The sequence below is a fragment of the Mustela nigripes genome, chromosome 3 (assembly GCF_022355385.1).
Source record: "Mustela nigripes isolate SB6536 chromosome 3, MUSNIG.SB6536, whole genome shotgun sequence".
NCBI lineage: Eukaryota > Metazoa > Chordata > Mammalia > Carnivora > Mustelidae > Mustela > Mustela nigripes.
Genome location: NC_081559.1, coordinates 43,890,912 through 43,914,206, shown reverse-complemented (window position 1 = coordinate 43,914,206; position 23,295 = coordinate 43,890,912). Strand labels below are relative to the sequence as shown.

Sequence of the window (23,295 nt, the reverse complement as noted above, 5' to 3'; positions counted from 1 at the left end):
TGGGGCCCAGGGGCATGGTGGCAGCTTCCCGACCCGTCACTCAAGATCCCTGTGCACTGTTGCAGGTGGCCGTGTGACAACATATTAACATTGGGCCGTGCTAATTTTGAGGGACACTTGGACTACTGTTTCAGGCTGTCATGAATGGTCTTTACCTGGCCCTGGTGCAGATGAGCCTCACTTGTCTAGGCTCCACCCTGGGGGCGGGACTGCTGGCCCCCAGTGCAGGCTCTCGTCCTCAACTTGACCAGATAGTGCCAACCCCTTTCCCCAAATGGCATTCCAGCCTGTGCTCTGCCATCTGTGAGTGCTTCCGGCTCTACGTCCTCTCCACACTTACTACCACTGCAATGCTTAATTTCTATCATTCTGATGGGCGTGCAGAGGTGTCTTGATGATTTTTTACTCTGATGAAGACACCAAGTATTTTCACCTATAGAAACTGTTTGGGCTTCTGCTTGGTGAAGCGTATACTCGAGTTTCTTGCCCATATTTCCATGGGGTTACCTGCCTTTATATCCTAGATGCTAGTCTTTTGTCAGTTAAACGTTGTGAATGTCTTCTGCCATTGTCTCACTTGTCTTTTTGTTTTCTTCATCGTACTCTTTGATGAAGTAAAAGTCTGTTTTGTGGCAGTGGTGGTGGCACAATTTATCAGTCTTCTCCTTTGTAGTTAATGTTTTCTGTATTGTGTAGAAGAAATTCATTGTTCTTAATCATCACAAAGATATAAGCTTATATTATCACCTGAAAGCTTTCTAAATTTTATTCTTCATAAGTAGGTATTTATTATGCCCAAAGTTATGATTATTCTTTTGTTATGAAGCAGAAATCCAATTTCCTTTTTCTTTGTGAATATACAGTTGTTCCAGCACCATTTATTGGAGACCATTCATTCCTCCTGCTCTCTTAGGCTGCCTCAGTCATATACAGTGATCATAAAATCTAGTGTCTGAGCCAGAAAAAGTTAAGAATAAGAGGGTACTATTCAATTATGTCAGGACAACAGATGCATCCTGGGACTGTCCTGAGCAAACCAGGATGTGTGGCTACCCAGTCATATGACCAATGCTGACACGTGCACGGTGCTGTTTCTGGTCTACTGTCTGTCCCTGACTGAAGACCACCTGCCTTAATTAGTAGAGCTTTACAGACGGCTAGATGTCTGGTGGAGCAAGTCACTTCACTATGTTCTTAATCTTCCAGAAGTCTTGACAGTTCTTGGCCATATAAATTAGCTTGTGAGATTCCACCAAAAAAGCCTCAGGATTTAGACTGAGGTTGCACACCAGATCTACAGATCTATTGAGGTGGTTAGAACACTGGGTCTCCGGATCTGAGAGCACGGAGAATTGCTCCATTTATTCAGAGCTTCTTTGAAGGTGGTGTGCACTAATATTTCTATTATTTTCCTGGTGTGGCCAAGTCGATGAAAACGGTCTTACAAATTCTTTTTTGTAATATTTATTTCTTAAGTACTTGTTATTTTTCGTGTTCTTGTAAAAACCAGAAACCGCTACAGAAACGCAGAGATGGTTGGCAATTGAAAGGATCACACTAATGCTCCAGCAAGGTTTGACTTTAAATGGAACACATTTTTCTCCTCCTCATTCTTGAAACCACCCACCCCCTTCTCTTGCTTTTCTGTAGAATCCTTTGTTCTAGGAAGTTGGCATCGACACTCAGTAATGAGACTTGGATGGCCAGCGCCAACGCTGGTCATGAGACCACTATGGAGACATGAGGAACCCGGCTGGCAGGATGCACCAGACTCCTATCGAGGCTGCCCAGGCCCTGTATTTTCCTACGAAAGCCCTCAGCCTTTTCCCCGGAGTGGGTCTGCCATTCTGAAGGCATTAGCCTGCTACAGTGTCATTTGCCTGGCAAGGTAATAAACTATTGTTCCTCTTTATCCCCAAACTCTGTCTTCGTGTCACATTTTGGCTCCAGAGCAGAGATAGATTTTTGACAACGCACCTGCTTGTCGCTGGTATAAAAAACACAATTGAGTTTTGAATCTAATAACTGCTAAATTTTCTTATTAACTCTAATAATCTGGCTGCAGATTCTCTGGGGTCTTCCATGTGGACAGTCACATCGCCTGTGGGTGACAATCATGCCCTCCTTCCCAGAAAGGGAGACAGAAAGTACTGTTTGAGCAGAAGCCTGTATTTCTATCAGTCTAAAAGTACATCTGCAATGGGTCATAAACCTCAAACTTCTTTTTAGAAAATTTTATTTATTTATTTGACAGAGAGAGACAGCAAGAGAGGGAACACAAGCAGAGGAAGTGGGAGAGGAAGTAGCAGGCTTCCCGCTGAGCAGAGGGCCTGACGTGGGGCTTGATCCTAGGACCCTGGGATCATAACCTGAGCCAAAGGCAGATGTTTAACAACTGAGTCACCCACCCAGGCACCCCTCAAACTCTTCATAAGGCAAACAATTTAGTAGGGATTTAAAGGGATAATTCCAGGGAAAAATGAAGGGGAAACTCTCTGTTGAAATTAATTTACACATCATGTTACAAATATCCTACCAGCCACCTGGAATTTACTTTTAGGATAAATACTGGCTAATTATATGAAGCTAATTTGCAAAAGAGAAAGACCAACACCAAGCATACCTCTTCTTTTAAAAAATAATACCAAATAGGAACCATGTATATATACCTTACATATAATTGACAGTTAAAAGACTACAAGCCTGTTTAGAAACTTTACCTCAGTGCCCCCGGAAGTGAAGATTATGTCCTGAGGTTTCCCACCTATCATCTTCGCGACGTTCTCCCGAGCTGTGTCAATAATGTCCTTGGCCTTCCTACCTTGAGAAACCAGAATGAGAACTCATTAGTGTCACTCTACCAAGCCCAGTAAACACATGTTTAAAAGAATAACCAGACAGACATGGGGCGCCTGGCTGTCTTGGTTAGTGGAGTGTGTGACTCTTGATCTCAGGGTGGAGACTCCGAGCCTCATACTAGGTGTAGATGACTTAAAAATACAATCTTTAAAAAAAAAAAAAAAAAAAAAAGAACCAGACACGCAGGAACAACTCTAAGTGGGCAATTCTAAGATGACCCATTGTTCCGTTAATGTGAACACAATAGGCCACAACCTAGGAATAAGCTGGAGAAGGGGCAGCAGCAAGATAGGAGCAACTCAGTGACACCTACTGAGACTTAGTAAGAAGTGGAAACAGATACAAGGGGGACGTGCGGGAACCCTAAAATCCCCAAAGACATGGGCTTCCTCTTACCGGATGCTACAGGAGAGGGGAAGCTGTGGCCATCTGCCTTGCTCCCCATTCATCAAGACAGGAGGGTGAAGGGATGAAATAATTTGCTTAAGATCACGCTGTAAAACAACAAAATAAGCAAAAAGAATGCTCGTGACTCCTCAACACAAGGCGCAGTGCTGCATGTCAGCGCAGGCCCCCGGGGGGCACAGGAGAGGCCCCTCCCACAGGGGCCAATCTGCCGTCCCACGGGGGCCACGCAGCCCAGCTGTGAGCTAGTTCCACCATCTGGCATGGATGAAGGGACCAAACTGTATGTGGCAGAGAAAGGAAGGTGCCAGGACGGGATCTATGACAATAACTCCATTCTTACTTGGTCTATAGACCCAACAGTCTTTGAAGTATGTTACTATTCAACCCTACTTGGAAGAAAAGAAAGGCACCAAACTACACACATTCTCTCTGCGGTTCCGTGCATGTGAATCACACCCCACTAAAGGTGTTGGAGGGGAAGGTCATACAGGGTGTGGACCCACAAGTCCTGGGAACATAAGCTACTGGAACACACAGAATCATGTCCACTGGGGACAGGTTAGAGAACTTCCAGAAATGACCCTGAGGTCACTCTTTTCATTTACTTACAATTTACATTTTCACTAAGATCTAAGGTCACTGGAAACAAAAGTGCATACTCAAGGAGATTGGAACATCTCATTAGAATGCTAATGAGATGCTGCCATTGGACTAACTTTCCATCTGTGAGCTGGGACAGTGGCCTTGTTCTTAGGTGTTTAGGAGTGAAGCTTCCTGTTTTCTTTTGTTTTTTTTTTTTTTTTTTAAAGATTTTATTTATTTATTTATTTATTTGACAGAGAGAAATTACAAGTACACCGAGAGGCAGGCAGAGAGAGAGAGAGAGAAGGAAGCAGGCTCCCTGCTGAGCAGAGAGCCCGATGCGGGACTCGATCCCAGGACCCTGAGATCATGACCTGAGCCGAAGGCAGCGGCTTAACCCACTGAGCCACCCAGGCGCCCAAGCTTCCTGTTTTCAACTTACTTCCAAATGATTCAAAGAAATGATAGATTCAGGTAAAGGAACTAAGTGCAGGTGTTCACTATACTATGATTTTAGCTTTTCTGCAGAGGTTACATTCTAAAATAAAACTCTGGCCCTAGGAGCTAAAATAAATAAACCAGCCATGGGATGTTTGCTAGCAATGGCTTTTCCCCCCAACACCAGATACTAATTCAGTCTTTATCTTTTTAGCAAGTAATGTTCTCAGTTGAGGAAATCAGGATATGGCCTGAATGTCAGAGCAGGACCTTCCTGTCATGTTCGCAGGTTTGCTGATGGCACTGTCACGGGAGAAAGTCCCTTCTCTTACACATACACAGGTGCTTCCTTGTGATGGGAAGTATGCCCCTGCCCACAACTCATTCTCCAGGGTTCATGAAAAAGCAGTAAATTTAGAAAAACAAAGATCGAGGTAATATGGCAACTCCGTTGGATCTAGGTAGGAGACACACAGGTGTCTATTTTCTTACTCTTAAATTTCCGGAATGTTTGAAGTTGTTGGTGTTACTAAATGTAAAGGGTGGTTGGTAATTGTAACTGACATAAGAGAAGACTCTGAAATGTGCCTTTCAGGACATAAGAGGGAGAGTAAGGGGCACCCGTGGGTCCCATGATCCATTAAACCAAACCTCCTTCACTTGGCTGTTCTCACACCAGAGCCCCTCTACTACCTCCCAGTAATGGCCCGTTTCTCCTTTCCCATCTCCACCCTATTCCCGTTCCCTCTTGAACTCACTGGCAACCAGGTATTCTGGTCCCTGGATTCCCAAACCCACCCTGACCAAGGTCCCCGTGTGCCACATCCAGGTCTGCGCCTGCTCCCATGCCAGCAGCTCTCCCCCAGGACTGCTCCCTCCTCCTCTACGCATCCCTTGCTGGGCAGGGCTCCAGATCCAGATGGCGGATGGCCCCCTGCCCTGGCCAGCTCCTCGAATCCTCTTCCCCTCAGCAACTCCAGACTTTTAACCAGCTTGGTGCTGCAGACTCTACTCATTCCACCTGGAACCCAGTAGATTATATACATATATCTCCGGTAGACATCTGAAACTACACTTGCTCCAAGTTGAATACATGATTTCTCCCCCAAACTTGTTCCTCTTACCCTTTCCTATCTCAGTAAATGGCGACTCAGTCCTTCCAGGGGCCCAGGGCCAAAGGCTTTGGCTCTTGCCTTTCTCATACCCTGTTATCCAACCCCGCAGTAAATCCTGTAAGGCTCTGTCGTCAAAAATACCCAGAAGCTTGCCCCACCTCTGCACTGCCCGGCCACCTGCTGAGTCAGGGCCACCGCTGAAATATTCTAGCAGGCTCCCAACTCCACTGACCCCATCGTGGTCCATTCTCTAGGGAGTGGCTCAAGGAATGCCCTGAAAACACCATACCCTTTGTACCCTGTGCCTTATCCCTCATCACAACAGTGCTTGGCATGCAGGAAATACTCAACCAATATTGGCTGAATCAGCTGTTCTCAAAATGTCATCTGGGAGCCCTTGGGGCGGGGGCCAGGCACTTTTAAGGGTCAATCAAGTCAAATCTAGTTTCATAATAACACAAAAACATCATTTGTCTTTTTATTCTCATTTTCTTGAAAGTATAGAGTGAAGCCTTCCAGAGGCTCCCTGATGTGAGTATCACAACAGATTGGATGCAGAAGCTTTCAACCTGCTTGGGTCCTTGTGCTTAAGCTACTGTTACATGGAGGTTTCTGCATCTCATAGCAAAACAATAGATTCTCCAGATTTGCTCATACACAATTTTTCTTGAGAGGTGGGTATAAGAACCAAAGAAACCATACTGCGAATCAGGTTTCATAATATGGCTTTCCCCCTTGACCCAGATGCTGCTACTGTATGTCTCGGTCGTTGCTGTAGTCTGCAGCACGGCTCTGACAGGGCCCAGAACTCCACTCCCGGCTTCAGCCTACTCAATGTGGTCAGTCCTTGACTCACGGACCCTGATGTTTTTTTCCAGATTTTTACTCTCACTAGCACAGCTGTGGTAAACATCTTGGGTATCTAAACTCTTTCCATGTGTTCTTAACATTTTTCCCTTAACTAAATTCTCCCAAAGGAATTATTATCATTATTAAATCATGGTATTGTGAAAATAATTAAATCAATCTATCATAAAGGTGATTTTCTTTCTTTTCTCTTTTTTTCTTCCCCTCCCCCCACTTCTACCTGAGTATTGAACGGTGAATTGCAGTGCATAGTTTAGTTATGGTTCTTAAAGAAATGAAGGCCATCAGGACAACCAGAAAGCCACTGACAGGTTTCATCAGGTCAGGAAGGGGAATTTTTCCTTCAGCATTATTCCTAAAGTTCTTTATAAGAAATGCTTTCTATTAGCATTTACTTGCCCTCTGTATTCTCAAGTTTAACGCATCAGGAAGTACAATTTTCCTAGAGGAAAAATTAGATATGAGGCAATGTCCAGAAGAATGGCCAAAACAAACATACCAAATAAACCAAGAAATAAGTTAATGAATGACTAGAACCTGATTTCGAAAAAGCTTTTAGTTATGAAGTTGTGAAATTCTTACTAAACAGATATGAAAACCCATGAACGTCTGTAAAGTTGTATATAAGTACTATTAAATCCTAGGGCTTCACAGCAGTGTCTGAAAGCTCTTTTAGTTCCTCACAATCCACAGTTACGACAGTTTATCTTAATTATCTCTGATAAGCATTAAGTAAGAAAGGGACAGCCAGCTGGCCATCTGAAAAACATAACGTAAATGGTGACATAAAACTACATATTTAAAGTAAATAATTTTCCATAACTGCCAATTTAATGATCTGTACTAAAACAAGAATAAATGAGAAATAAGAATTTATTATAATGAAAATAAAGAATTTTAAACTAATTTTCACTTTAAAAAAAAAAGGCCAGGGGGCGCCTGGGTGGCTCAGTGGGTTAAGCCGCTGCCTTCCGCTCAGGTCATGATCCCGGGGTCCTGGGATCGAGCCCCACATCAGGCTCTCTGCTCAGCAGGGAGCCTGCTTCCTCCTCTCTCTCTCTGCCTGCCTCTCTGCCTGCTTGTCATCTCTCTCTGTCAAATAAATAAATAAATAATCTTAAAAAAAAAAAAAAAAAAGGCCAGGATTATATGCAGTCCTGATGATTTCAAAGATCTATTTTGCAAATTTTTCAAGGAACCACTGAGACAGATACATGAAAGGGTTTTAATGGGTACTGTTATTACAAATAGCTCTTAATAAGACATCTTTTTCATCTGGGCAAGGAGGATGGGGCAGTGTATTAAAAACGAAAGTTTATGCTATCAACAGGCTCCATGTTCAAATTTGGACTTCTCTGAAAACTAACCCACAAAAATTTTTACCTAAGGTTTGTATTTACAGAAAATCTATTCAAAAGCAAGTGATCACAGGTGGTGTACAATTTCTCTAAAACTGCCTCCGCCCACCTCCCCCACATCTCCGGATCTGTGAGCACCTTCTAGGATTACCTGCTGGGTAAGGACTGCTGGGATTTCCCCAGGCTTCCCTCATGGCCTCGGTCATGGCCTGGATGACTTCTGGCTCAAGGGGGGTGGTTGCATTATAGTCCATATAAACTTTCCTGCTGGAAAGAAAACACAGATGTGCCTGTTATGGACAAGGAGATGGAGTATGGGAGCACAGCTGCACTCTGTCAGCTTAAGAGAGCAAACGTCGTCAAGGTCAAGATACTTTTCTGAATTAACACCACGCAGCATTCCACAAACTGCACTTGGACATCCCCAAATCTTCATGAATTATGGAAAAAATATGCGTAATTTCCAATAATCTAATATTTGCTAGTTTCCTTTATATAATCGCTAGACCATCCACTTAGATTTTCTTTTCTTTTTTTTTTTTTTTTAAGATTTTATTTATTTATTTGACAGAGAGAAGGAGATCACAAGTAGGCAGAGAGGCAGGGGGAAGCAGGCTCCCTGCTGAGCAGAGAGCCCTATTCGGGGCTCGATCCCAGGACCCAGAGATCATGACCTGAGTCAAAGGCAGAGACTTTGACCCACTGAGCCACCCAGGCGCCCCTCCATTTAGATTTTCAAAAGTTCTTTCCACCCCTTGGTAGGATCAATGGCCCCTGAGCCTCAAAGTCTCCCCAAGGGCTCTGAAGGACAGATCGGCTCCTTGCCTCCAGACGGAAGGAGGGGAAAACATGAGCACTTAGGGAGCTGCACCTTCCCGAGGGCTTCCTAACTTCATTGGTAGTTTTTCTTTATTTCTCTATAATCTCTGGGCTGGTGGAAGGCTCAGGTGATCTAGGCACCCATTCCTGCCCACACCCTCCTCTTTGCTCCCTGACCCTGGGCAGGCCTACTTCTCCCCTCCCACTTTCAGTTTCCAGCACCTGGCATGACCGCGCCCCCACCCCACTTTCCTTCTTAGGTCTTTGTTGCCTCTTGACTTTCTTGTGAAGCTCCCTGTAGCTCTAAGTAAAATTAGAGCCCCCAGTCCCCTTCCTCCTTCCTCTGTCTCTCCATGGTACTCCTCAGTGTGTGATACACTAGACTCTGGCCCTGTTTACCACTGCTGGCCTTAAGAGAAAGTCATACATCAGCTCCAGAAGCTCACAGGCTTTGTTTCCCTCACTGCTCTGTCACTTACACTGAGAACAAGGGCTGGCACACAGCAGGGGCGGGATTTACTAAAGAACAAAGTGTCACAGAAAAGCACAGCTCCTGAAAGATTTTTACCAATATCAAAAACCTTCAGAAACTTCCATATATATATATATATATACATATGTGTATACATATATATATAGATGATATATATATATCAAAAACCTTCAGAAACTTCCATGTATATATATATACACGTGTGTGTATATATATATGGACGTTTCTGAAGGTTTTTGATATATATATATTATCTATATATATGTATACACATATGTATACACACATATGTATATATATACATATGTATATATATATATATGGAAGTTTCTGAAGGTTTTTGATATATATATATTTAAAATCAGTATATTTAAAATATATAAAATCAGTAACAATGTTTAAACAGATCCACGTGAAAATTCAAATACAATTACCAACCATGGCTGTTAAAAGTTCTTTTTTTCCCCCTACCACAGAGTGTTTTATTTATTTTTAAATATTTTATTTATTCATTTGACAGAGAGAGAGCAGAAGCACAAGAGTCGAAGCAGGAGGCAGATGCAGGCTCCCCACTGAGCAGGGAGCCCAATTCGAGGCTCGATTCCAGGACCCTGGGATCATCACCTGAGCCTAAGGCAGATGCCTCACTGACTGAGCCGCCCAGAGCCTCCAAACCACAGTGTTTTTATGAACACCTTGTTCATAGCTGTCCAAAGTCACCTGATAGGTTTAAGGCTGTGGGAAGTTAGACTGGCCATGGTTGGCCACTCTGGCATTGGGAATCTCCCAGTCCCGCTGTGACTTAAATCTGCATGTGCCCTTAATCTTGCTTTCACTTCCTACAGCACCCCACATTTCCTCAAGCTACTCGGGTCTGCTCAGTGACTGCAGTTTGTCAATCTGCTGGCAGACTGAAACATTTATGCCTTGAATTTCAGATTAACGTTTTATAGATAACTCTGCTCCATGACTTGCTTCCTCCTTAAAATGCTCTAATACTGAGAGGCTCAACTCTACTATGCTCAAAACCAAAATATCATAAAGAGGTATGGTGAATTTCCTCTCCACTCCAGTCTCCCTCAGGGGCTTTTGCCCAGCTCCCTTTGCTCAGGCTCAACCAAAGTTGACTGCCTCATCTAAAAAATGTTCAGGTTTCGGCCTGGACCCGAATTTTAAAGACACACTCATCACTCAGGTTCAGGCAGAGGGGACTGCCAAAACAGAGGAAGCAACGTCTCAGCAACCAGAAAATGCACAGCTGCAGCGGGCTGAAGACACAGTGTGCACTGGAAGGCCTCCCTGCCTACCTTCCCACTGTCCCCGCGGCTCAGGCCGGAGCCTGGGGGCATCGGCTTCCGTCCCCCCTTTCCCCGCACCAGTGCACCAGCCAGACCTGCGGCTTGCGTCCGGGTACTCGCACTGCTCCGGCCCGCACGCCGGGCCGCACCACCGCCCTCCTAGATTTTACAAAGATGTCCGGGGTGCCCCTGCTTCCTCACCTGTCCCGCACCCACCCGCCCCTAGAACGCACCGCGAAGTGCGTCCCGAGCTCCGGGGCTCTGCTCCCTGACCGCAGCCCCGCCAAGCCCGGCCGCCCACGTCCGCAGGCTGGGTTCAAGCCCAGGGGCCTGCGCAGCGACTGTTCCCCTGCCCCGGCCGCGGCCCGGCTCCCACCCGCCGACCCGCACCGCATTCCCGCGCGGGACGCTCAGGCCTGCGGTGACCGCCAGCTGGCGACCCCTCCGGGCGGGACCCCTCCCGCGGACAGACCACCGGGCCCCACCAGCCCCCCGCCCCCGGCCTCCCCGAGCCGGGCACCCCTCGCCCCGCAGCGCCTGGAGGGCTTCCCAGAGGAGGGCGCCGGCCGCCTCCCCATCACGGAGCACACCTGTCTGGCGGGCTCTTCTCTCCGCGGCCGCGGGAATGACTCGCTGCCCGCTCCCGCGCGTCCCTGCCGGGCGCCGCCGCCGCCGCCTCCATCCCGACCAGCCCGCGCCCAGTGCCGCGCGGACCCACCGAACGCGCGGGTCTCGTCGGGGTGCGCCTCCCCGAGGCCCGGAGAGGGGCGGGGCCGCGAGCTACGGGCCGCGTCCGGATTGGCTGCGCTGCGCACTCTGGCCAATGCCGGGGGTCCGGCCCCGGCGGATGGCGATTGGCTGCGCGCGGTCAGGTGACGGGGGCGCGTCACTGGGGGCGAATCAAGGAGGTCCGGGAGGCGGGATGCGGCACGGAGCGCGGACTACTCCGGAGCCCGGACTCTACCCGGAGCCCAGGCCCGGAGCTCTAACGCCCAGGCTGCCCGGGGTCGGCCCTGTCGCGGCGTGCTTGCGGCGGCGGGAGGCGGGTCTGCAGAATTCGGGGCGTGGGGGACGCGCAGTCGGCGGAATGGGCGCGGGAGCTGAGGAAGGGGTGTCGGGGCCTGGTGGGGGCCGAGGAGCGGGGAGGGGGTTCCGTGACCCGGGCGGCGGGCGCGTGGGCTGCTGCTGCACGCGGCCGACAGCCGCGAAGTCAGCTGTGCACGGGCCGGCCCTAACGGAGTCCTGAGCACGTGCACCTTGGTGCGCACGTTCACGCTTCCCTAATTTAATCCCGGGAACATCGAGTGCGCGCCGTTAGTAGGACATCGAGGGGCACAAAAGTGGAGCGTCTTGCCCGAGTTCACGCGGTAGTGAAGGAGTCAGAATTTGAATTCAGGACTGCTTTGCCAAGAAGTTGAGTTTTATTCAGCTTTTCGAAGACTTTCTCGGTTTGATCCCCTGCTGGGGTCCAGAAGTTGTCTCTTCCAGCTCTGCAAGGCTCTACCTTTCTGGGCTCCTTATTTCCTTTCATTCTTGGTTGCAAACTGAGCTCATGTCAAATGTAGCCAGAGCAAAGGACATTTTTTTTTTTTTTTAAAGATTCATTGCCAGAGAGCAGGAGGAGGGGCAGAGGGAGAGAATCTCAAGCAGACACGGTGCTGCGTGCAGAGTCCAAGGTGGGGCTCCATCCCACGGCCCTGCGATCACGACCTGAACCAAAACCAAGAGTCCACACTTAACCCACCTGGCCACCCAGGGCCCCAAGGACACACGAAAATTTAAGAAGCAAAGAGGTACACGGAGCTCAAGGACAATCCAAAAGAGGAGGAAAGGAAAGGGAATTAAGAAAGAATGTCCAAGGGGCGCCTGGGTGGCTCAGTGGGTTAAGGTGCTGCCTTCGGCTCAGGTCATGATCTCAGGGTCCTGGGTCCTGGGATCGAGTCCCACATCGGGCTCTCTGCTCAGCAGGGAGCCTGCTTCCCTCTCTCTCTCTCTCTGCCTGCCTCTCCGACTACTTGTGATTTCTCTCTGTCAAATAAATAAATAAAAATCTTAAAAAAAAAAAGAAAGAAAGAATGTCCAAGAACAGATGAGAGTGTAAAGTGCAGCCGAGAGGACGTGTGGCAAGTGTCTACCTTATACGAGGATTAGGAGGCTCTGATGGATTTAGTTCAAGAAATTTTAGTATGGCAGTGGGGAGAGGGCAAAAGAGTGTGCAGTGAGTTGAGGGATGAACGGAACATGAAAGAATGAAGAATATGCTCAGCCCTTTCCCAAAGGCTGAGAAGGGAAGGAGCCAGAAAGGGGGGTACAAGATTAAGGGAAATATTTGAGGGCCTGAATGTGTTTATATGCTGAAGGGAGGTAGCTGACAAGGACACTGGAGGTAAGAGTCAAAGCCCTGGAAGCATTGAGAAGGCATGGGATTAAGAGCAAAAGTGGGGGGCACCTGGGTGGCTCAGTGGGTTAGAGCCTCTGCCTTCGGCTCAGGTCGTGATCCCAGAGTCCTGGGATCGAGCCCCACATCGGGCTCTCTGCTCAGCGGGGAGCCTGCTTCGCCCCCCCTCTCTCTGCCTGCCTCTCTGCCTACTTGTGATCTCTGTCTGTCAAATAAATAAATAAATAAAATTAAAAAATAAAAGAGCAAAAGTGGGTGGGGGAATTTTAAAGTAGGGGGCAGGTTTCATTCTCTGAATCTGCAGGGGATGGGAGCTGGAGGGCCCCCAGGGACAGCCGACAAAGTGATTCATCTCAAGCCCTTCTTGGACCAATTTGGCAGTAGTTAGAGAGTCTGTGTTTCAGGGTGGAGATAGTAGTAGTGGAGTCAGAGAGACAGATAGTGCCCACGTGGCTGGTGAGACACCTGGAAAGAACAGAACACCTGCGAACAGAGGACTGGCTGCGGAGGCAACAACTGTCCTCACTCTGACTAAAAGCAGCATCTGGTGCAACAGGCAGCAGCCACCACTACTATTCCAGGTGGACTGGTCAAACAGGTGCAACAGAAGACCGGAAGGATGTCTTAATTATGGAGATAAGTGCTCAATAAAGACCAAACATTTGAGGAATGCTATCTCCCTGAAAACAAGATAGTGAGTACAACCAACAAATCAGGCCTGAGGGCAAAGACAGTAGCATCAGCAGAGTAAATTTTTAATAGAGGAAACTCCATAAGGAGGTAAATGGCTGGTTTTGTTAAGGTAGTTAGTAAAAAACAAATTTAAAAAACACGTTGGACAAAAACTATAATCAAGTTTTATAAAATCAGTAGAGTTGCTGGGGGTTGGGGGGAGGGAAGAAGGAATAGAACACAGAATTTTTAGGCTGTGAAACTACTTTGAATCATAGAGGCATACCTTGTTTCATTGTTCTTACATTTTTTGTGCTACTCAGATAATGGGATTTTAACAAATCGGAGGTTTAAGATTTCCATGGAGGACGTCACTGCAGAGGGGCTGCAAACAGCAGGAGAACTGGAATTCCAAGTGGAGCCCGTAGATGGGACCGAATCACGGCAATCCTGTGATTGAACATGAGGGAGGAGGCGTCGCTTCCTGGGGCCGAGCAAAGAAAGTGGTTTCCCAAGACGGAATCTAGTCCTGGTGACGATGCTGTGAAGACCGTTGAAGAGACACCAGAGGGTTTAGGATATCATGTCCACTCAGGTGCTAAAGTGGTGGCAGGAAGTTCTCCTGTGGGTGAAATGCTATCAAACAGCATCACGTGCGACAGAAAAATTGAGAAAGGAAGTCAATTGATGGGCAAATCGTTGTCTCAATTTAGGAATCTGACACAGACACCCCAGCCGTCAGCAGCCACCACCCTGATCTGTCAGCGGCCACAGACATCGAGGCGTGACCCTCCTCCAATGAAAGGACTACGACTCGCTGAGAGCTCAGGTAATGGGTAGCATTTTTTAGCAATAAGGTAATTTTAAATTAAGGTATGTACAGTTTATTTAGACTTAATTCTATTGCACACCTGATAGACTACAGTACTGTGTAAATGTAACTTTTATATCCAGTAGGAAAGCAAAAGCTTCATTTGAATTACTTTATTGTGATACTTGTTCTCTTGTGGCGTTCTGGAACAAAACCAGCAATATCTCAGAGGTATGCCTGTACTATCATAATGGATACATTTTAGTATCTATTTGTGAAAACAGTTCACACTAAGTGTGAAACCCCAGTGAAAATGATGTGTCAGGAAAGTCTCATCAGCTGTAGCAAATGTTACATCTGTGGGATGTCTACAGTGGGAGAGGTTGTACATATAGGGGGCAGGTTACATGAGAACTCTACTTTCCACTCAGTTTTGCTATGAACCTAAAAACACTCTAAAAAATAGTCTATTTTGGGGGTGCCTGGGTGGCTCAGTGGGTTAAGCCTCTGCCTTTGGCTCAGGTCATGATCTCAGGGTCCTGCGATTGAGCCCCGCATTGGGCTCTCTGCTCAGTGGGGAGTTTGCTTTTCCCTCTCTCTCTGCCTGCCTCTCTGCCTACTTGTGATTTATCTGTCAAAAAAAGAAATAAAATCTTTTTAAAAATAATCTATTTTTAAAGGTTTATTTATTTATTTATTTATTAGAGAGAGAGAGCACAAGTGGGAGGCAGGGGCAGAGGGAGAAGCTGAGCAGGGAGCCCCATGTGGGACTCAATCCCAGGACTCTGGGATCAAGACCTGAGCTGAAGGCAGATGCTCAACTGATTGAGCTACCCAGGCACCCCAATAAAGTCTATTTAAAAAAAAGAAAAACAATAAATGGGAGGAATAGAATAGGCACAAGGAGAAACTTAGTGAGCTGAATGCCTGAGCATAAGAATTCTTTTAGATTATTCCTCAAAAACACAGAGGGATAAAAAATTTGAAAGAAAAGAAAAATCTATCCAATACAGTGATTTTCAACACAGGGTGACTTTTTCCTCCAGGGCACATTCGACAATGCCTAGAAATAATTTAGTTGTCGTAACTGGGGATAGGTGCTTCTGGGATCTAGTGAGTAGAAGCCACTAACATCCTATGATGCACAGGATTGCCCCCAAATGACAGATTATCTGGCCCACAGTGTCACAGCACTGAAGGTGACACCCTGGTGTGGTTCTACATTGCCATTCGTATTGTATTCTGTCTGAGGACGTCATTCAGAATTTCTTCTAGTGCTAGGCTGCTGGTGCAGCTTTCAGTCTTTGCATGCATGAGGACAGTCTTTATTTTGCCTCCATCTTTCATACTTTCCCTAAAGAATTTTAGCTTGACTATTTTTTTTTAAGATTTTATTTATTTGAGAGAGAAAGCACTTGCTACACAAGCAGAGGGAGGAGGCCAAGGGAGAGAGAGCAGACTCCCCGCTGAGCAAGGAGCCCAATGATGGACTCAGTCCCAGGACCCCAGGATCATGACTTGAGCCAAAGGCAGACCCTTAGCGGAGTGGCTCACCTGGGCACCTCTGGAGTTTTTTTTCTTTTAGTAAAGATGTTTCTCCATTTTCTCACTTGCATTGCTTCCAATGAGAAACCAGCTGTTAACCTTCTTTTTCTTTGTGCCTCTTGAGCATCATGTGTCTTAATTCTGGCCCGATTTTCATAGTTCTGCTCTGTCTGATTTAAGCAATTTAGGGTGTGATTTGGTATGAAGAGTGGGTTCCATCTGTGTCCCAGACATTTCGTCTTTCATGTTAGGAGATTGTAATGTAAGTTCTGTGTAAATTTTTCATTTTAGCGGGCAGAGGTTTGGTGGCCAGAGGTTTTTGGGGCCAGGGGCTCAGTGTGGAATTCCTTTGGCAGGTGCTGTCTGGCTTCCCTGGTGCCTCTGGGCAGGGGTTGGGAGTCTCAGACTTACTGAGATAGAGGCTTCTGGGCTGGGCTGTTTGTGGCAAGTTCTGGATTTTTATTTATTTATTTTTTTTGTATTTTTATTTTCTAAAGATTTATTTGAGAGAGCTTGCACACGTGTGTGAGCAGGGGAAGGGGAAGAGGGAAAGGGAGAGAATCTTAAGCAGACTCCATGCTAAGTGTAGATCCTGACACAGAGTCCTGTCCCACGACCCTGTGATTGTGATTTTAGCTGAAATCAAGAGTTGGATGCCTAACCAACTGAGCTACTCAGGTGATCCAGGATCTGGATTTTAAAAACTCCTCTTTGTCTTTGTTCTGGGACACAGTTCATTTGAAACAACTTGATCCTTTTGAGGCTTGCTTTCCAGACACTTAGGTAGGACTAGTGCAGCCATGAGCTTCTATTTTCTCATTACCAAGCTCATCCCTCTCCAGCACACTGCAGATCACAAATCCATTGCAGCTCATGGGAACGTGAACTATTCCTTCTGTGAAGCCTTCTGTGAACTCCAGGAGTCATTTTCTCTTATCCTACTGGGTGATACTCTTCCCCATCCGCAGGCAGTTTCCTCAGGGGCACCTGCTGGTTGGTCTCCAAGGGATGCTCTGGAAGGACCCCACTGCAGGTCTCCAGAGCGGGTTCTCTGTGCGGCCTTCTCTGCTGGGAACTCTAGGTACTCTGGCCTTCCTACATCATTAGTTCCATCTCAAGGTCAGTGCCTGCTGGGTTCCACCTGGGCCTCCCCTTCCCTGGTCCGAGCCAGGCGGGTCTCACTCTAGGTCTCACTCAGGGATCGCTGTCCTGCTTTGCCTCTGTCTGACGTCAGAAAACTATAGTTCTTTCTCTGTTTTTATTTATTTATTTATTTTTTGCTTTTTGAAATAGGAGGGTTCCCCAGCCCTGTTACCCCATCTTAGGCTAGTACAAGTGTCCTTTCTGTTCTCTTGCTTCCGATGGCTCCTCTTTGTCATTCTCTTCTGCACACTGGAAGAATCCATCAAATGTGTCCCCACACCATCATCTCTTTTTCCAGCATCTGCCCTGTCCTGCGGTGGAGATGTTGCAATGGCTATGGTTTCATCCTGTTGTCCTTTCATTTTAGCCTGTTGTCCCCTTAAGACTTTCTGATTCCAACTGAAAAGGTGCAATTCACTGCATTTTCCTAAATATGTGGTTTTCTTCCCTGAAGTCTCTTTCAATCCTACACACTCCACTTCCAATGTCCTGTTCATCCTGCTTGGTATTATTTCTTCTCTACAGAATCTTTCCACAGAATCTTTCCAGCTTCCTCAGACTGTTCGGACTTGGCATGTGCTGATGGACAGAGGCAGCAGGTGCCCCCCACAGCTCTTGCCTTGCTGAATGGCATGCCCAGCTCCTGGTGACAGGACTGTCTTGAGCAGACTCGCCAGTGTACTTCTGCTCCAAAGCTCCTGGAGGATGTACTCCATGTGAGTGATGGCATTGTACTAAGCTCTTCAGTTACTGCGGGATGGCTAAGGTCCTGTGCATCTCATGCCACCTGACACCTGGGACAGGCAGTACTGCATATGGAAGCCTGGGCAGGACAAGGATGCCCCGGGAACTGCCCATCTGCCTGTAAGGTAGGCTTCCCAGTGGCGGCACCACATGACCTGAAGCATCTTGAAAGGATACGCAAGACAGCTTTGGAGCTCATCACAAGGCGTGGAAGCACTGAGGCCAGGCAGGGTCATCAGGGCAGGGCTGGTGGAGTGGACAGGTGACCAGTGACAGTGTGCTCCTACGCTAAGCACTGGGGGCTTATTCTGGAGGCAATGGGAAGATGTGGCTTGGTGAAAGGCTTGGTGAAAGCCCTCTGGCGGCAAGGTGGGGTGGACGTGGAGGCCATCCCACCAGTTTGTCCTGGTCTCACTGGCATGTCGGCCAGGTCTCCCTGTCGTGCTGCTCTCCTGCATCAACTGTGGTGTTTTACATACCTCACTGACTGGTCTGGCAAGGCGCACAGCAACCACAGTGGGATCCATGCTCACTTCCACCTGCTCCGGATCCATCCAGAACCAGCCCAGGGAGACAGGTTGTCTCTTCTCAGACTCACTTGAGGCTGAAATGCCTCAGGAACAGGATACCGGCTCTTCACCCACGGAACAGCCCCCACCTTATGGCTCCTCAGCCTCACCCTGGTTAGGAGTGGGGGGTGGAGGGAAGGACACAGGTGAACGGGGCTCATGAGGTTGGAATGAATTTTTAAAGAGATGTTTGGGTACCATCTGACGAGTACCACGTGGTGTGCATGGGAGTGGAGTGGGGAGCCAGGTCAATGCGGTCTGACCCCAAGAGGATAAAAACCCAATACCAGAAACTGCACCAATACGAGTCAATCCTGTGAGGCCAGAGACTGAGCAGACTCCCTCTGAGCGGGAAGGAAACACTGCTGGGTGTGAACTATGGACCAGTGTCTCGACGGGGAGGCCACACCAGGGGCTATGCCATCCATGGGTACAGTTCTCCCGGCCAATGGCCCCTGACAAGTAATTACCGCACCCGCCCTACCGTGCTGGGGCCCGGAACCTGGTCTCTCCTCCAGCACTGGGAACATTTGGGCAAGCTCTTCTTCCAGAGGGCCCTGACATAAGACAAAAAGTGAACTTATTGAAGAACTCTGGCTCAGTGAACTTGGCAATGAATGAATTGAGCCCTAGGTGGATTAAGAAATGAATGAGCCCTAGGTGGATTAAAAAAAGATTATAATTCAGTCCTTTATACAGCTTAACATGAATAAATAGACATTCTTAACAAAGTGAGGTCCCCAGATGCCTTCATCACTGTTTTTTTTTTTTTTTTTTTTTATCACTGAGCTTTTTGAAGAAATTTTTTCAAACCACAATTCTTTCAATTCATCAGTTTTGGTAACCCACGGAAACCCAGGGCATGAGTGGGGCCTGTGCACCCACTGTGAATTAGCCGCTGTTACTTTGAGGGAGGAAAGGGGAGTAACAGATGCTCTCATTTTACAGGTTCTTTGGCAAAGGGAAAGGAAAAAACGTTATTTTGCTAAGACTATTAGCATTTTGCTAGACACACTTTCATGAAGAATAATGAACTTATGGCAAACCTGACTTTCCAAGGAGAAACATTTTTAAGTGGATGAAGTGAAAACACTCCTGGAATAGACTGTACTTGCTGGAAGAGTTTCATTAAAGGCTGCAATTGGTGGCTAACCAGTTTTACAAATGGTTGGAAGTTTACATTAAAAAAATTCTGGTAGATTCTGATATATCTGCAACAAGTCTGATTTTGTAGGAATTTGCGATTTTTTTTTCACATCAACTTCTTCAAAGGCTGTGAGAGGTAACAGAGCAACCCTAGAGAACAGCGGGCGTGTCCTTTGAACAAGTTTAATAGATCTTTCAGATGGCCACTGCCTGGAGTTTGTTTGCCCTCTGGGATTTTTTGTTATTGTTGTTGTTGAACTCCGGAGCCCAGCAGAAGGGCTGTTCCATCTGTTTCCGATGCCATCGGAGGAAGGAATGCTGGCTCTGCTGCCAGGTGGCCCAGGACTCTGTGGACTGGTCTGGCTGCAGCCAAGACCTGACTAGCATGCTTTTGCCTCCCGTACCCATGACGGTGTGGAAGTTTGGCAGATTAAGGGCACAGGAAATATGAAACGTTTAAACTAGTAAATAGCAAGGTATATATTCCTTTTAAAGACTGTATGTTCAAACTATTTTAGCTCCTGTAAATGCTCTACCAGCTCTCTGCAAAGCTTTCTCATTTACTTCTGTCACACGACTGCTTTAGCAGGTGCCAAACCTGGCTTCATCTGCAATGGCAGAAATCACGAACAGCCCTCTGAGCCTGCCAGTGCTTGTAAATGATAGTAGATGAAACAGGGGTCTTGTTAAACAGAACCCAAGGCACTGCCCCGAGCCAGAGCTCTGCCAACACTCCAAATACAGTGAATGAACACACAGATGAGAATCAAGGGACACAGACGCGTTAGCACTTGACACTGGAGCCATACACTTGCCCCAGCTCCTTATGAAGACTTCGAAGGGAGGTAATTTGCAGGTGGTATGCTTGAGGGAAGGGGAGATGTGAGCCTTTCCTTCTGACAGGTCTATCCTGGAACTGTTTCCTCCTGAGTATGCCTGAAAAACATGCTGCCGACCCATCAAATTCTAAGCAGCAGAGTTATGGGGACACAAGTGGACATCGGAGAAATCTTGGAGCTTCACGTCCCAAGGGCCTGCTCTACTCCTGTCTGGCTCAGTATACCCATCCTGGGAAGAGGAGAAATCTACTATCACCGGGCTGGTGGAACACATGAACCAGAAGCTGAAGTATCCTTTGGCCTGAGTGGGGAGGAGACCTCAAGAAACCAAAAAGTCCTGGAAATCAGGGTTCTGCAGCCACTAAAAGATGCTATGCCGCTCCCCCCCCTCCCTGGCCAAGTAGGCAGCACAACATCAGTTCTCTGCCTCAATGGGCCAGGCTGGATGGTGTTCTTAACAAGATGGGGTAAGGGGCAAGGCTCTGAGGGATTTCCATTGGACAGAGAGGGATGATTCTGTCACACAGAGAGGTCATTTCTGAAGAATTGCTAGATCTCTGATAAGCAAAGTTATTTGTCTATCAGAATCCAGAACAGCTGTCCCTTCCATTCCTTTACCTACAACGCCCGTTATTTCCATTCACCCGTGGGCGCTAACATCACTTCTTCACCTCCATCTGCACCGACAGCCGTGCAGCCTGGGAGCTGCCCCAACAGCTGTGAGGGGCGTCAGGACTCAGGTATGTGGGCAAGCCAGCTGCTGGTTGCAGACCTACCGAGCAAAGGCCAGCCCTGGGTCCAGCTGACCAGGTTCCTGGTGAGCACCAGACAGCTCCAATTAAAAGTGTCTCTCGCAGGCTTTAGGAGGGGAGATTACTGTTGTCTTCTCACAGGCCCTGAGCCTCCAAGAGGCCAGTGTGCCCTTGATCCAGCCCCACTCTTCCTGCTCTGTGCACTAGTGTGGCCCATCAATCAGCCCCCACCCCCCCCAATCTAATGGGTACAATTCCTTATTACAAATGGGAAGCACAACATATATTCCTTCCCTGCCATCTCCAGGAAGACCGACCTCATAATCAGACTGTATTACAAATTAAGAACAATCATCCAGACTGGGCAGATGGAAGACGGGGGAATCCAGAGGTCAAAGGAGGCTGTCAGTGAACTTGAGTGCGCCAGGCAGGCAGCAGGTGAAAACCATACAAACATTTATTTTGCATTTGATTTCACTCGTCCAGATGTCTAAATGCTGGAGTAATCCATCTGCCTCCTTAGTTTTCTTACCCAGCATGGGCCTGCTGGAATATGGATGGCTACGTGCTGCTGCTGCTTCTGATTCCTGGCCCCCAGACCGCCCGGAACCACAGCAGTCTCAGAAAGCCACAGGTACTGTCTCAGTGACTTCACACAGGTGGCTGATTACTGAGGTATCCCTCCTGTCCCTCAGTACATGAGGCTCTGACTCTCTGGCATTGCCCACTGGCTCACAACCACAAGACTGCTGTGGAAACACCAAGTCCCTGGCTGGTCTGGGTTCCCACCAGTTTCCTCTGGGCAGCATGTGAGAAAGGGCTCCCTGCCTTTTTCCTTTCCTTTTTCTTTTTCAGGTATCATCCAGATCTAGCTTCCAAGGGTTCCAAGACTTCCTCATCCCATCTGGACCCAAAATCAAGAGCTGATTTTTAAAAGTCAAATTCTTGTTTCATTTGGACAGAAGGAATAATGTGTCTTTCATATTTTCTTTGTATTTCTCTTCAATAGTTGCTTGACCCAATATCTGTCTGCTCTATACAATGAAAATACAAACTAAATGAGAATAGAAAAAAATAATTAAAGCATTAAATTGTACAAATTACAAATCTGTTCCAAAATATACTTACATTAAATAAAATACGCATTTCAGTAAGAGATCTACAGTGAATGACTATGCATTCTGGGAAGCTTCACAACATCTAGGCAGGGCCAACATCCGTGGGAGGAGCTAAGAGAATGTGCATCCAATCACAGTATGTAGCGGGTTTCTTATTGCCCCTCTGCGAGCTACACTGAGCAGCACATCATCAGCATCACTTGTGCAGGGAAGGACTTTAGGAAAAGGGGGAGAAGCAAGCGCTAGCCTCAATTCTGAGTTCGTTACAACTTTTCAGGAATCTCATCAATAGCCTATACAGTACAGTTTCCAAAAAGTAAACATGTTAAGGGAAGCAGACAACTCTTTAGAACCCCAAACACATTTTCTTGCTGTATTTATGTAGGACTCTCCATCTACAATGGGCAGTCGTGAAGAGGTTCTTCCTTGGGACAGCATGGTCACAGGATGTGGATGACCCTGTGGGTCTGAGGGGAGCACGAGGACTGGGGAGGGGGAGCTCCCTCTTGGATGAGATTGGAGACAAGCCTACACACAGTCCACAGCCCCACCGTCTCCTCCTCCTATCATCTGGCATAACGCTTCATGTAGTCTTCCACTTTATTCCGGAAGTCCTCCTGTGGAGCGAGAGGGATCACAGAGAGAAGCAAGAAGGGAGAGCGAGTTAGCGAGCGAAACACAGAACAGAACAAGTAGGACCCGCCCAAGTCAAGAAGCCACTGTGAGCTCTCCAGAGCATAGGAAGAACTTGGCCTCCAACCCCCACCCCACCTCCCACCCCCTAGCCACCAAGGCTGCAGGATAATCAGAAGCCCAAGGAGCCCGATGCCTTCTCCCTACGACTCCAGGGGCCTGCTATGTGCAGGAGGCTGTGTGCACGCCATGAGGCCACTGTGCTGGGAGGGCTGTGGGTGGGGACCCAAACACAGAAGCTCTGAGTGGAAGGCAGTCTAAGACCCTTTATTTTACAAATGGCGAAAGTGAGGGCCAGAGTGTGGTGTCAAGGTGGCAGTGTAGGTCAAGACAAGGCTCTTGACCTCAAATGCAGATGAGTCAGAGTTGCTGTTCTCCCAGGACGCATGTCCAGATCTGTCTTCCTAGAACAACGCCCCAGACCCTGCTGCCTATTTAAAATGTGCCCACTTTTCATGGCATGAGTGAAGCCCACCATCCGAGTGACTACTGGGCCCAGAAGAGCAAACCCCACCCCCTGCCAGGCATCAAGCAGAGGCCACCTGGGCGCCTGGCCTGATTTCCTGGTGAAGAGAGGACAGTGTGGCCCTTGGTGTCCCCAGGCCAGTATGGGCAGGAAAGTGCCCAA

General features: G+C 47.6%; 2 protein-coding genes and 1 long non-coding RNA gene across 15 annotated transcripts in view; 1 reads left to right on the top strand and 2 right to left on the bottom strand.

Moving 5' to 3' along the window:
* The window catches only part of SCLY (selenocysteine lyase), a 33,422-nt gene extending 22,438 nt beyond the window's left edge, over positions 1–10,984 (bottom strand). The window contains exons 1-3 of one of the 7 annotated variants that reach the window (XM_059393822.1): positions 10,828–10,984; positions 7,779–7,894; positions 2,721–2,821 (exon numbers count right to left, since the gene is read on the bottom strand). In XM_059393822.1, coding sequence (XP_059249805.1) covers positions 2,721–2,821; positions 7,779–7,894; positions 10,828–10,919 — 309 coding nt within the window. In that variant the 5' untranslated portion in view covers positions 10,920–10,984. Of the gene's footprint in view, positions 1–2,720; positions 2,822–3,255; positions 3,354–7,778; positions 7,895–10,827 lie in introns of those variants that run through there. The other 6 variants (XM_059393817.1, XM_059393818.1, XM_059393820.1 and 3 more) reach the window with 6 other exon arrangements.
* Positions 10,985–11,140: 156 nt separating this feature from the next.
* LOC132013690 (uncharacterized) lies at positions 11,141–21,921 on the top strand. Of its 6 annotated transcripts, XR_009403079.1 has the most exons (5): positions 11,141–11,283; positions 11,837–13,329; positions 13,631–13,902; positions 14,021–14,136; positions 17,332–21,921. It is a non-coding gene; the product is annotated as an uncharacterized LOC132013690 (long non-coding RNA). The 6 variants fall into 6 exon arrangements; XR_009403080.1 differs by having other exon boundaries at positions 11,141–11,243; positions 13,631–14,136; XR_009403076.1 differs by having other exon boundaries at positions 11,837–12,030; positions 13,631–14,136.
* UBE2F (ubiquitin conjugating enzyme E2 F (putative)) overlaps positions 21,291–23,295 on the bottom strand; it is a 53,620-nt gene continuing 51,615 nt past the window's right edge. For both annotated transcript variants that reach the window (XM_059393815.1, XM_059393814.1), the window contains one exon: positions 21,291–22,591. In XM_059393815.1, the coding sequence (XP_059249798.1) occupies positions 22,541–22,591 (51 nt within the window). In that variant the 3' untranslated portion in view covers positions 21,291–22,540. The remainder of the gene's footprint in view (positions 22,592–23,295) is intronic.